A 14,205-nucleotide genomic window follows, 5' to 3' on the forward strand; every position below is an offset into this window, starting at 1 on the left:
GGATTTACATGTTTTTTAGAAAGAGGGTCCAAAGCATTTCCTGATGGAATGTCTCTGATAGTTTAAGAAGGAAGAAACTAAAGACAACTCACTCTTGCTTCTGGGCTTGAACAACTAGACATTTGATTTTTAGAGATGAACAGAATAAGTTGATAAAATCAGAATTTCTGTTTTAGACTAAATTGGAGATGCCTGTCAAGTAGGAGCTTAAATCTAGTCATTTCCTTATGGAAAGCGTAGGCTAGACATGACCTTTTGAGAAAAATTTTCATATAAATGCCACTTAAAGCTGTAGGATTTGAGGAGGATAGATGGTAGATTTGTCTAGGATGAGAGGGTAGAAAAGGACTGTTATTCCTACGACAGTCTTGGAGAGTTTTGATAAGTAGGTGTCTTAGGGTTCTATTGCCATGCTGAAACACCACGACTAAAGAACATGTTGGGGAGGAAAGGGTTTATTTGGCTTACACTTCCACATCACTGTTCATCATTGAAGGAAGTCAGGACAGGAACTCGTACAGGGCAGGATCCTGGAGGCAGGAGCTGATGTAGAGGCCGTGGAGGGGAGCTGCTTACTGGTTTGTTCCCCACAGCTTGCTCAGCCTGCTTTATTAAAGAACTCAGGACCACCAGCCCATGAGTGGCACCACCCACAGTGGGGTGGACCCTTCTATCAGTCACTAATTAAGAAAATGCTGGGCCGGGGCTGGAGAGATGGCTCAGTGGTTAAGAGCACAGGCTGTTGGCTGTTCTTCCAGAGATCCTGAGTTCAATTCCCAGCAACCACATGGTGGCTCACAACCATCCGTAATGAGATTTGGTGCCCTCTTCTGGAGTGCAGGTGTATATGCAGACAGAACACTGTATACATAATAAATAAATAAATGTTTTAAAAAAAAAAGTTCATAAAGAAACAAGAACAGATCATTAAAAAAGAAAAAAGAAAGAAAATGCCTAACAGCTGGCTCTTATGGAGGTATTTTCTCAATTGAGGCTCCCTCCTCTCAAGCTTGAGTTAACAAAACTAGCTAGTACAGCGGGTATTAACTACTGGGAAAGAAAACCAGATGTAACGAAGTGAGATAAGGTAGAAGAGACCACTTGTTAGCATAAGCAGTGCTCTAAGTAAAGCTAGCTATTGCCAAGCATGACTTCACTTGCTGCCTGGGAAGATAACCTGGAGAAATAGCTGAGACAATGGGTCACTGCCCTTAACAACCTGACCACAAAAGCTTACACCTGTCAACTCTAACGTGCCTTTACAAAACAAAAGCTGACTGCCATGTCGGCTTCTGTAAACCATCATTTTCTTTCTCACCCCCCTGTGGTTTTAGAGTAGAAAGTGAGAATGCAGCTGGACCTGAGCTAAGCCTTCCGGAGCTGTTCTGGCTCCAGTCCACAGGCGACACTGCTCTTCCACTCTCATTGGTGTCCACCAGTGACATCTCTTCTCCTCCATGCTCATTGGTGTCCACCAGTGACATCTCTTCTCCTTCATGCTCATTGGTGTCCACCAGTGACATCTCTTCTCTTCCATGCTCATGTGTGTCCAAGTACTATTCTAGAGAGATTCCCACAACATTTCAAGTAAAATTCAGAGAACCTGATGTTGTAGTAAATACAGTCATTCATCACTAATTCGTGAGGATACATTTTGAAAAATGGGCCATTAGAAGACTGCTGATCCGTGAACACTATAGACTTGTATTTACATAATCTAAGGTATCATTAAGACACACACACACACACACACACACACACACACACACACACACACACGTGGGGAGAGAGGGAGAGAGGAAGACTCACTATGTAGCCCTGACTGGTCTGGAACTCACTCTGTAGACCAGGCTGACCTTGAACTCAGAGATCTGCTTGCCTCTCTCTCCTAGGTGCTGGGATTAAAAAGTGTGTGCCCCATGCCCAGCTGTAGGTGATATAATTTGTGGAACCATCCATATATGCAGTCAGATCATGATCCGGAGTGGTGTGTGACTGTCTTTTGAGGGTGAAGGAGTAATTATCTTTTCAAGTGCTACTTAAAAATCAAGCAGAATCGGGACACAAATTAGCTAGGATTTGGCAATATGACAATTGCTCTGATAGATCTGAGAGTGTTAAAATCACTGTGATAACAGTAAGAGTGGTCTGGGAAGGTCAGCAAGGCTGAAAACCTCGTTGGTGCGCATTAAATAGAGGATGGACTCTGAGGAGAGACAGTGCTGTAAAACTCTTGGGTAAGCCTGAGGCTAGCAGGGGAGAAGTGAGGCCGTAGCTGAGGGAGGAGATGGGACCAGGTGAGGATTTAAATACCCTTATTTGATGTAGTAAATGAGTTATGTGTGCAGAGTGATGAATGCTACATCGTGCACGTGGAGGTCAGGTAACAATTTGGGGAGTTGGTCCTCTGTCCACTGTGGGACCTGGGGTCAGACTCAGGTCATGTCATCAGGTTTGCACAGCACACGCTCTACTGCCTGGGCCATCTTGCTGGACCAGGAAAGGATTTTTTTTTAAAGGTTGAAATGTAACAGAATATGTCTGTATAGTAATATTTTTAGAGATCCAATAAAAGGAAAAAGATCTAGAAAAAGGGTTTATTCTCCCTCGCCTGTAATTCATTCCTTTACAGTTGGCCTTCTGAAGCATTTCCGGGAGGCTGTCTTCCTATAATGCAGATTTGCCTTCAGGATGCTCTGCTAGTCTGGTGAGATAGTGACCAACGTTCCAGCTACTCAGAGAGCCTGAGGCAGGAGCATTGCTTGAGTCCAGGAGTTTGAGACCAGCCTGGGCAACATAGTGAAATCCCATCTCAACAATGACAGGCATTTTGTCAAAGGTATTTCAACTCTCTTGGTAGACTTTGTACCCGAATCCAGATTTTGCTAGGTGGGCGCAGGTGCTTAATACTAATAAAAGTCTAGTGAGTTATACATGCAACTTAATGTCTTCAGTTGACAACTTTTTAAAAAGTATAGGGAAGAAAAACTGTTACTCCTTTACCTTCTTGGAGTTCTTATATCGGATTCATTGCAACAAAAAGTAGGTTAATGAAGGAAAACCTGTGTATGTCAAATATACATGGGTTTTACCCATGGGAAAAAAATGAGTATATCTCAAAGAGGTAAGTGAGAATTTCAGGTTAAATGTGATCCTGTGCAGAAACCAAGCATTCCTCTGTCTGCACCCCCGTCTTGAAATGAGTACTGGGATGGAATACAGTGCATGCCACTGTATCTGCCTTTTTACTGTGGGTTCTGTCAAGCTTGCATTGTAGGATTCTGTGCTCTGAGTGATGCATCTCTGTTTCTTCTTTGTTATTCATCGCTGTTTTTCTCAGGCTATGCTTTCTTATCACAGAGCTTTGTTTTGTTATGAAGAAAAAATATTTACTCGTGTGTGTGTGTGTGTGTGTGTGTGTGTGTGTGTGTGTGTGTGTGTGTTTTCAAGCTCGTGCATGTGTATGCATAGGTGTGGGGCAGGCGCACATGCGCATGGAGGCTAGAAGAAAGCATCTAGTGTCCCATCTGTCACTCTCCACCTAGTCCATCGAGGCAGAGATCCCCCTCCCCCGGAACCTTCAGCTAGGCTGGAACCCAGTGAGCCTCAGTGATCTTCCTGTCTTCTCCACCCGCTGACTAGAGCTGGGGTTACAGACACGTGTGGGATGTTCCGCTTGTCTCCAGGGTCCCCATGGTTGTGCAGCAAGCTCTTAACCACTCAGCCGTCTCTCTAGCCCCGCACGGCACAGCCCTGGTGTGGAGTAGGGGTTGAAGAGGAACCTGGAAACAGCACTGCCATCGGTACCCATCCTCTTTTTACTTTTTCGAGCATAGCCATGCATTCCGTCTTCAAGGTATGCTTTGGTCTTGTAGCTCAGGCTAGCCTGGAACTTGCCGTGTGGCTGAGAATGCCCTTGCTCTTTTAGATAACCTAGTCTTGGAACCTCCTCTTCTATCTATCACAGAATTTTCTTCCTTTTCCAGCCACTGCTACATGGTATTGCCTAGGTGGCTATGTCGTATTTAATTAGTCCTCCTTGGGAATTCTTGAGGAGCTCTTAGTCTTTTGTTACAAACTGTGATACAGAGTCATATGTGCAGAGATTTCACAGGTGTCTAAGTGTGTCCTGGAGATACTCATCAGGAGAGTTACCAATGGCCCTCCATAGACTGTACCTACTTTTTGTTTTGTTCTGACAGGGTTTCTCTGTGTAGCCCTCACTGTCCTGGAACTCGCTCTGTAGATCCGCCTGCCTCTACCTCCGGAGTGCTGGGATTAAAGTCATGTGCCACCATGAGCGAGCTTGTACCTACTTTTTATGTGACTGTCTTTCTGTAGCTGGACATCGGATTTCTTTGTGTGCACATTTACCGAGGTGCTGAGGGCTATCACTTTACCACAGAGCTAGCTAAACCATCCATCTCTCGCTATAACTTAAATTTGCGTTCTCCTAGTAAAAGTGAGCTTAAGTTTCTTTTCCTAGTTTTTAGAGACGTCTTTACCTTCCTGGCTGCCTTGTCTCTAGCCCAGCTGTCTGTTGGTTTTCGGGATGATGTTTTATGATTATCATTTTAATATTTACATATATTGCATCATTGTTATCCTTCTGGAGTTGGACATTTTGTTTGTTTACTTATGCATGTGCATATTTACCGAGGTGCCGAGGACTGAATGGAGAACCTCTCGCGTACTAGGCGAGCGCGTACTAGGCGAGCGCCGTCTCAGAGCCATGTCTGCACCCACTGATTTACATTTAGAATGTGCCTCTTTATTCTGCTGAGAACAGTTGTTACAAAGCACTTTCCTGCTTATTTGGGAATGTTTATTTGGGAGTAAAAACAGACCCCAACATTTATCACAGCTAGCTCTGAACAGGCCTTGCCTCACCTGGGTCTTAGTCCTTCACCCATAAACCTAGAGGATTACGCTAACCGATTCCCTGTTCTGTGCTCTTTTAACATTTCCCCAAAGCAGAGTGTGTTAAGCTTCACCACCCCCACAGCCTGGGTTCTGTGCACAGCAGTGACACGCTGTTGTTAGCTTCCAGCCATCTTGTTCTAGCAGTTTCTTGTTGGAGAGACCAGGCTTCATTTGGTTACAGATTTGCTTTTCACTTGCCTTCCTGGACACTTTTCAGTCAGAAATGTACTTGGTGTTTTGTTCCATTTACGTCAGAGATATTCCCTAAGAAGCTGACTTTAGTGATGATGGAGAGTTCGGAGGGAGCTGGGTAGTGAGGAAGAAAATGTTCTTGCTTTAATTTGGTTTAACACTGGTCAGTAAATCTGCATCCATCTTCATTGCTGCCTGAATGCCTCTGTTGGCCTGTTTGAGCTTTCCAGCCCCCAGGGGGACACTGATCTCTTTAAGTCTGTTTCCCCCCAGAACTCAGCACATGAGTTCCGTACCCCTCCACCAGAGAGCTAAGGACTAATTACAATGGGGCTGCCTGTTCTTAGTGGGGCTTCACTACCTGGCATCCATGGAAATCCCCCTAGAGATATCACGTGCATTGTTTGATGTAGCCCAGCAGTAACAGGAGACATAGACATAATGTGTGGACCTAAAGGGTGTTTTAAACAAACCCCAGGACCGCTGAAGCTCCCCGGTTAGCTCTCTGCCTTTGGTTCTTGCAGTTTGTTCCCTGCAGAGCTAGCCGATACATTGGTCCTCTCTCTGTGTGTGAGCCCACCGTGGCCAGAAGAGGGTTGGATGACCGGCAGTTAGAAGCCACCCTGTGTGGGTGCTGGAAACCAAACTCCTATCCTGGAAGAGCAGCAACTGCTTTTTAACCACTCACTGTCTCTAGCCCTGAAACGTCATTTTTAACATGACTTTTTCCTATTTAAGAACTCAAGGGTCCTCCTAGTGTGTGTGAGTGTGAGTGTGTGTGAGTGTGAGTGTGTGTGTGTGTGTGTGTGTGTGTGTGTGTGTGTGTGTGTGATAAAGATTCTCAGCTTGGCCCTCCAAGGTCTTCTCAGTTGCATGTGGCTTACCCAGTTCTTCTCCCAGTCTTACCAGATGAGCATTTCCAGCTTGTTCCAGCTTGTGTGTTGACTGGATTCCTTGTTTGTGGCATTGAAACCCCCCCCAGGGCCCATTGCTTCTGGTTGTCGCGGTGACCACACTCTCTCCAGACAGCTGTGTTATTTGTGCACAGTTTTGCTTTTGCCAAAAGCAATGCTATTTATGTCTACACATGTGTACATTTGGAAAATGTTAATTTAAAAATGAATCAGAAAAAAATGATTCGGAAGTTGTTGGCTAGGAAGAAAATAGAAGGGACAGCCTCTCCGTGTTGGATTTTATTAGCATATGTGCAGTAATGGGAGATGCCTTCTGGGGTTCAAGAGTGATGTTGGGATTGTGCAGCTTAAGTCACAGAAAATAAATGTTGACCCACTTTGTCTATAAGGACAGCAGGATTGAGCTCCAGTGTTGAGATTGAACCTGGCCTGGTACAGGAGGCAGGGGCAAGATTTATCTCAGTCCCAGGGAAGAGTCAATAACAGACCAGCGATTGGATCTGGTGAGCCCCAACCACCAAATACAGTTCTTTTCATAAAGTAGAGGTTGTTAGTAGACGTAAATATTAGGAGCAAGGGCCTGTATCATTTATACTGTGCAGGTGTTTTTCATGTGAAAATAAAATAGTTAAGTAATACAAGTCCTGTCTCTGCCTGATTGTGTGTCTACAAAGGGGAAAAAAACATTTGAAGGAAATTCAGAGCCGAGTGGAGAAGCAGGTGTTTGGGTAAATATACTGCCCTGGGTACATGCACACCAAGTTCAGGGTGAAGGGACCCCCTCTCAGCAGGGGCTCCACCTCCACATCAGACGCAAACCACACCCAACACCTGTTTTCACCGAGAGATGCTTTATTAAGCGGGGAAGAACAGTTAAAGTGGCTGCTTTCTGACTCAGAAAGAAAACAGCAGCAGATGACCTTGCAGGTGTCATTTTAAAAGAACGGGAGGTCTGTGTTAGAATGGGCTAGGATGTGGTGGTAACGGAGATAGGGGATGAGAGAGAAGGGGAAGGGGACAAGGGAAAAGGGACAGGGGTGTTCATCCCAAGGGACAAAGGGCTGTCCTTGGATAGAGAGGAGACAGACTTGGCCCATAGGCAAATGGTGGTTTATAACGGTAAAATGGGAAAACCCTGTATTAGGATGAGGTGTTTAATTTTAAGTGGGCATGTCAATTAGGTGAGCCAAAGGGGGCTCCTGACCACCGGACTCTGATACCCCCGATAGCTGCACCTTGGTAGTCAGCCCCAGGAGGAGGAAGTGGCCAAACAAGGGAACAGACCTTGGTGGCCAGCCTCAGGAATGCAATACAGTGGTCCCCAGCAAGGCAGAGGGGATTGGGGAGAAGGGCAAGGCCCACCAGAACCACATGCTTGAGTGGGCCAGTGCCCCGTCACAGGGTAATTTAAATTATGAAGTCCTGTTCTGTGCTTTGAGAAACGTGGCTGTGCAGGGTAGGGTGAGGCCATAGATGAGTAGTTGAGTAACTCAAATGAGGTACTCCACAAAAAGGTTACGGGGATCTGTCTTCCTCTGCCTCTGCCTGGAGAAACAGAAGAAGGAAAGACCACCTATGGCCTCGGTGTCATTGTTTAGAGAGAGGGAAAAGAATCATTTTCCATTAATTCTCTCAGTGGAAGTGTCTGTCTAAAATGACGCTAAGATTTCTGGAATACTCCTGGCCTTTCTGGCCTTTCATCAAAATTTTGCACCAATCTCAGGCTGAGAAGGAAATAAAATCAAAGCTGACCAACCCAGTCTCTCTTGTTTATAATTGTTTTGTCGGTGCGTTGATGTTTATGCATATGGAACCTTGATCATGTTCTTCAAGCACCCTCTACTTTCTGGCTGTGGATTTCTTGTTGTTGTTACTTTTGTTGTTATTGTTGTTATATCAAGACAGGCTCCCTGACCTGGAGTTTGCCAAAGCTGCCCAGTGACCTGCCTGTCCTGGTCTCTGTAGGACCCTAGGGGGCTTGGACAGGTCCTAATCTGTTTCTGTTTTGTTCGTTTTTAGTTGTTGTTTTGAGACAGGGTTTCACTGTGTAGCCCTGGCTAGCCTGGAACTCACGCTGTAGACCAGGCTGGCCTCTGCCTCCAGAGTGCCTAGGATTAAAGATGTTGCACCCCTATGATAGGGCTTTAAAAATTTTTTTTTTAAAACATGGACTCTGGGAATTGATTCGATCCTTGTGTTTGTAGAGTACCACAGAGCTATCACCCCCTCTCCCATATATTTCTTTAGATACCATTTTAGAAATACCATTTTAAATATGTTTCAAGATGCCAGCAAGATGGCTTAGCTGTTAAAGGCCCTTGCCACCCAGCCTGACAACCTAAGTTCAATTTCTGGGATGTACATGGAGATAGGGGAGAACTGGTATCTGCCAATTGCCCTCTGACCTTCACACACATGCCATGGCATTTGTGCATATATATGCACACACGCACATTTGCACACACACACACACACAAATAAATATGTAATAAAATTTTTAAAGAATATTTCAAGTGTGTCTTGCTTCCTTAGAATCTAAGTTATTGGTGATTTGTTAGATTCTCACACATGGCTGGGCGTGCAGTATGAATTTAATAAGTTTATTTTGAGTGAAAATGCCTCAGTAATTTCTCCTGGATGTTGAATTAGCTCTTGCTGTGGCAACGAAGAGCCCTCCAATTTTGGTGGCTTTCACTCTCAAACATCATTTCTCAGCAGTAGCCTGACATGATTTGTTCAGGCGGAGATCGCTTTCTTTTGGAACCCGGGGCTGGTGGTGGGGTGGGGGGACAGTGTCTGCTTCCAGAATGATCACCGGGTGAAGCAGAGGAAGCAACATGTCCTAAATGTACTGTGCAGAACTCGTCCGCATTCCATTGGGCAGAGTGAGGAACATGGTAAGACACACGCCCCAAATTAGAAGAACAGGAAAGTGGAGTTTGCCTATGGGATGGGGGATGTGCAGGTGAATGTCTGTTGAGAATTGAGCAAATGTAAATGTTTCTTATGATGAAAACATGTATATTTAGAATTAATCAGCCAGACTCAGAAGCATAGTCAGGAGCCAGTGGGACACAGGCCTCCTCTCCATCAGAACTCAGCAGGGTGACATTGGCCACAGTGTCACGAGAGCTTCCTCACAGCTGTGTCAGGTGACCTTGACATCTGTGCGGAACACGTGTGTTATCTTCGGTGTTCCTTCCTGGAGGAACTCGATGGCACATAGGCCCGGTCTTATTTCTCTGGGGGTGCTCTTCCGACAGAGTGTGGGGTGACTTACAGTGCCCCTGCTGCCTGGGAGGTGGGTGACACACACGACTCTTGTGGCTTTCATTTCAGCACAGCTTTCTCTGCCTTTAAAACCTTCTTTCTGGAGATAGCTTCGGGAAGGGAGGGCCTTCACTTTTGGTAGCATCTTGGTGAAGTTCCCGGTGTGTCTGGTATAAACAAAATATTAAAGCAGTGTTTCTCAACCTGGGGGTCGCAATCCCCTTGAGGGTCAAATGACTGTTTCACAGGGTTTGTATATCAGATTTACATTACGATTTATAACAGCAGCAAAATTACAGTTATGAAGTAGCAAGGAAAACAATTTTATGGTTGGGGATCACCACAACATGAGGAACTGTAGTAAAGAGTCACAGCATTAGGAAGGTTGAGAACCACTGCATTAAATGAAATTTTTTTCTTTAGAGATACTTTAAATATGAAATGAAAAGAATCTGGTAGGGAGGAAGGTTTCCAAGGGCTGGGAATGGGAAAGATTTAATTAAAACTTCAATTACTTTAATGGAAGCATCTCTCAGCATCAACACAGGAAATAGCAACGTCTTCCAGCTAAAACTTGGTGCCGTCTCGCTTTAAGCTCTGGTCCCATGCTTTCTAGCGTGGATTTCCTGGCGAGTCACACTTAGACCTGTGAAATGAGCAGTTTGGTTGCCTGTTGCCGATCAGCTCCAGATCTGTTTGCATTGTCCTGTTGGTGCTCCTGGAACTTTATCCCTTTGCAGTTCCGTTCCTTGTCAGGAGAGAGGCGTGGCAGGAGGAAGGCCTGCCTCCTCTGAATCTGTGGGCTCTTCTCTTGACACCTCTGTGGCATGCACACGTTAGTAGGACATTCAGTAGTTTCCCCTGACCCACGAAGGGCACCTGACCAACAAATTCTGCTGCCGTGAGTTTTCCGTGGCTTTCTCTGGCATCCCCAATAATGCTTTCTAGTAAATTTTGCTGATATGATATCTTAGTAACATTCCAGAACTTCCATGGCTTTGTCCTTTTCATAAAATCTAGAAGTCATCCCTGGGTGATACTCTCTGTCAACCCTCTTTATATCTGAGTAGTTATTCTCCTATTACAATTAATAGTATTTTCTATCAGGATTTCTCTGCTTAAGGTAGCATATGGTTTCTGTCTTCTCATTTTACCTCGACTGATACATTTGGCTTGTAAGGAGGAGTTCTGTTTTCATAAGTCCTTCTGAGGCTAACACATGCAAAACACTCAGGATTGTGTCTGACAGAGCGAGTACTTCATCAGCATTTGGTGATGATGATGCTGTTGTCATCATCATCATCGTCACCGTCATCGCCACCAGCAGCATCTAAAGGTGATATTTCTGTCGTTCGTCCACAGGATGTTTCGTTTTAACGCCCTTGCCGCGCTGGCGGAACTAGCCGTGGGCACGCGATGGTACCATGGGGCATCGCAGCCCACACAGAGCAAGCGAAGACTGATGATGGCCGCTTTCCTGGGAGCATCAGCGGTGACGGCCAGTACTGGTCTCTTATGGAAGAAGTGAGTGTTCTTTCCGGCTTGACTTTACGTCAGGCTCCTTCGCCGAGTCATTTGGTATGGATGATGTTGACCTGTGAAGCAGGGTTTTTCACACAGTTGTGCTAGCCTGCCGGAGCAGCAGGTAGAAAACGGTGCTCCAAGCTCTGCTGCCCCGCTGCTGAATATGTGTATGGTGAGGTAGGGATGGCTCGAGAAAAGGATGTTTGCTGACACGTGAGAATGGGGTGGCCACATGAAACTAATAATCCTCCGTACTCTCGTGTCACCTCATCATTTTCTCACCAGTCGCTGAGCCTTCCCTGGAGGGAGAAGAAAATGCAGTGAGCCGCAGGCCTCTATTTTTCTGTCTCTGCCACACTGCGTGTGTGCCTTCCAGTTCGTCCACCCTGTCTTCAAGTAGCTGTCGATGTGCTTGGCTTTCAAAAGCAGTACACTTTAAAAGTGCATTCCATTGAATAAGGATATAATAAAGTCTGCCCACTTTAAACATAGAGTCAGTCCCATGATTATTATCAAATGTATATGGTTGTGTTACCACCCCCAAATCAAGAAATAGAACATTTCTACCAACCCATCATGTCTTCCCATGCTTCTTCCACGTCGGTCTCCTATTACCCACAATTCCAAGCAGCTGCTGAGCTGATTCTATCACCACCATCCCTTTTGTAGTTCTGAAATTTAGTCCAGGTGGGATCATAAAGGATTTATCTCTTGGAGGCAGATGTGGTGGCCTAGCCTCGGATCACAGCCTTCAGGGACACAGGAACCCTGAGAATCTGAGGGCAGCCTGTCTTCAAAACAAATAGTGGCAGAGAAATAGCCATGCCCGTGTGGATGTGTCATCTTTAACACAGCACGGCGTGTTTGAACTGTGTCCGTCTGCATCAGAGGTTGGAGTCCTTTTGCAGTCAAGTAGTTCTCTGTCATATGGACGTCATATGAAAGCGTGTTTCCATTCATGAGTTGTTTCTTCCTTGTTTGTTCTCATTGATAAAACCGCCTTGAAGTCCATAAACGAGTCTTCATTGCCTGTGGCTCAGAGGGTGAAGACTCCTGTCACCAAACGAGGTGACAAACCTGACCTTGATCCCTGGGACCCACATGGTGGGAGGAGAGAACTGACTCCCAACATCCATCCTCTGACCTCCACACAGACACTGAGGTGGGCACCCCACACATAAATAACAGTAATAAAATTTAAAAAATGTATTTGAAGCAAAGTAAAACACCAAACAGTTTTTCACTGGGTTCTGGGCACTGCACCACTGTGGACTGGCTGCGCAGTGATCCAGTCCCACACATTTTGTACTATTCTAGTCAGAACATTTCTAGTCCAGCCTTTCATTGTGCTCTGCTTTCTATTTCCCTAATAGATGATGTTCTTCCCAGAATTATTGTCATCTCTTTGGCCTCCTTTGTGAATTGTCTGTTCAAATCACCACTAAAAATTACGTTACTTTTGAAAGATTTTTATTTAAGTGTACATGTGTGTATGTCTGTGTGTGGGTATATGTACATGTGTGAAGGTACCTGCAGAGGCCAGAAGAGGGCATTGGATCCTCTGGCGCTGGAGTTACTGGTGCTTCTGAGCCCTGGACATGAGTGCTGGGACCTGAATTCGGTTGCTCTGTAGGAGCAGTGAATACTCTTAGCCCCCAGCCATCTCTCCAACTCCAAAGTGTATTTTTTTTTTTGAGTGCTAAAAGGTTTTTCTGGACACAAGATTTGGGCAGACATGTACTTAGTGTAAATATTGTCTCCGAGTGAATGGTGCACATTTTCACCTCTTTCCTAGTGTCTCTCAAAGAGCAAACACTTGATTTTGAGAGGTCCAGTTTGTCGGTATTGTCTTATTGAGGAAACTGTTGTTTGTCCCCTAACGTATGCTCTCTGTGCTCGAAGTTTTAGGGTTCTGGCTTTAGGGCTGCCTGTAGGTTAATGTTTGTGATTGGGGTGAGGTAGGGGATTCGTTTTGTTTTATTGTGATGCCGGAAGCCAGGGCGCTGTTTGTGCCAGGCAAGTGCTGGGTCACCCTCCCAGCCCTCCACTTAGTTACTCCAGCGGCATCGGAAGAAGCCCGTCGTTTTATTCTTCCGCCGTGGGGTTGTCAGGTCCACGGACGCCTTCGTTTCCTCAGCTGTGTGTTTGCTTCCAGGAGTCTGTGCCTTTGGATTTTAGATGTACTGATTTGTCTGTTTATTTCTATTCTGTGTGCACGAGTGTTTGCTTACCTGTATGTGTGTACCACATGTGTGCAATGCCCCTGAACTCCAGAAGAGATAACTGGAGTGACAGAGAGCCGAGAGCCACCATGTGGGTGCTGGGAACTTAATCCAGGTCCTCTGCAAGAGCAGCCCCGGCTTCTAGCGGGTTTCAGTACTACAGACAGCTAATGGTGTTAGTAAACTAAACCTGTTCTTTCGGCCCCCTTTCGTCATGACGCGGGTGAGCCAGCTTTCACAGCCGTTCATTCTTCTTGATTTGTGTGTTTATGTTCTTTACTATCTCCCTCCTGGTAGTGGTAGGTTTTGTTCTTTTTCTAGTACTTACTTTAAAGTAGAGTTTTATACCACTAACCTGGTATTTCTGTGTTTTCTGATACAGGAAATTAATACCGTCTTCCGAGCAGTCTTTAGCTGTGTCTCATTTTTTTAATATATTGTTTACACCCAGTTCATATTATTTCCCACTTCTTATTATTTGATCTTTATTTTTGTCTAATTAGTTATTTGGAAGTCTGTTGCTAACACTTAAAAGTATTTGGTGATTTTTTTCCATGCTTTTTGTTTGTTTGTTTTGGGTTTGTCTATAGCTTAATTGACTGTACTTCAAGAAATAATTGAGAGGGTGTAGCTAGAGTTTTCCTGCCTTGCCCACAGTCAGGACAAATCTCTGTCACCCACCAGTCCCACAGCCGCTCAGACCCAACCAAGTAAACACAGAGACTTATATTGCTTTCAAACTGTATGGCCGTGGCAGGCTTCTTATTAACTATTCTTATATCTTAAATTAATTCATTTCCATAAATCTATATCTTAAAGTAATCCATTTCTACAAATCTAAACCTCGTCACATGGCTGGTGGCTTATCGGCGTCTTCACATGCTGCTGGTCATGGCGGCGGCTGCAGCGTCTCCTTCTGCCTTTCTGTCCTTTTATTTCTCCTCTCTGTTAGTCCCGCCTATCTTTCCTGCCTAGCCACAGCCGATCAGGTTTTATTTATTAACCAGTTAGAACAACTTGACATACAGACCATCCCCCAGCACAGCCAAGTGCAGACCATCTCAAACACCTGCACTCAGGCCCATGGTCCTAATCATCCTCTATATGGACCTGCTGGGTAACGCCACAAGGAACCCAAGAAGGGCTCCCACAGGACATAC

At 45.3% G+C, this 14,205-nt stretch overlaps 1 protein-coding gene across 4 annotated transcripts in view; it reads left to right on the forward strand.

Annotated features, from left to right (window-relative positions):
• The window catches only part of Micu1 (mitochondrial calcium uptake 1), a 166,222-nt gene that overhangs the window by 15,082 nt on the left and 136,935 nt on the right, over positions 1–14,205 (forward strand). For all 4 annotated transcript variants that reach the window (XM_028892448.2, XM_028892449.2, XM_028892450.2 and 1 more), the window contains exon 2: positions 10,662–10,823. In XM_028892448.2, the coding sequence (XP_028748281.1) occupies positions 10,663–10,823 (161 nt within the window). In that variant the 5' untranslated portion in view covers position 10,662. The remainder of the gene's footprint in view (positions 1–10,661; positions 10,824–14,205) is intronic.

The sequence above is a fragment of the Peromyscus leucopus genome, chromosome 16_21, assembly GCF_004664715.2.
Source record: "Peromyscus leucopus breed LL Stock chromosome 16_21, UCI_PerLeu_2.1, whole genome shotgun sequence".
Classification (NCBI taxonomy): Eukaryota; Metazoa; Chordata; class Mammalia; order Rodentia; family Cricetidae; genus Peromyscus; species Peromyscus leucopus.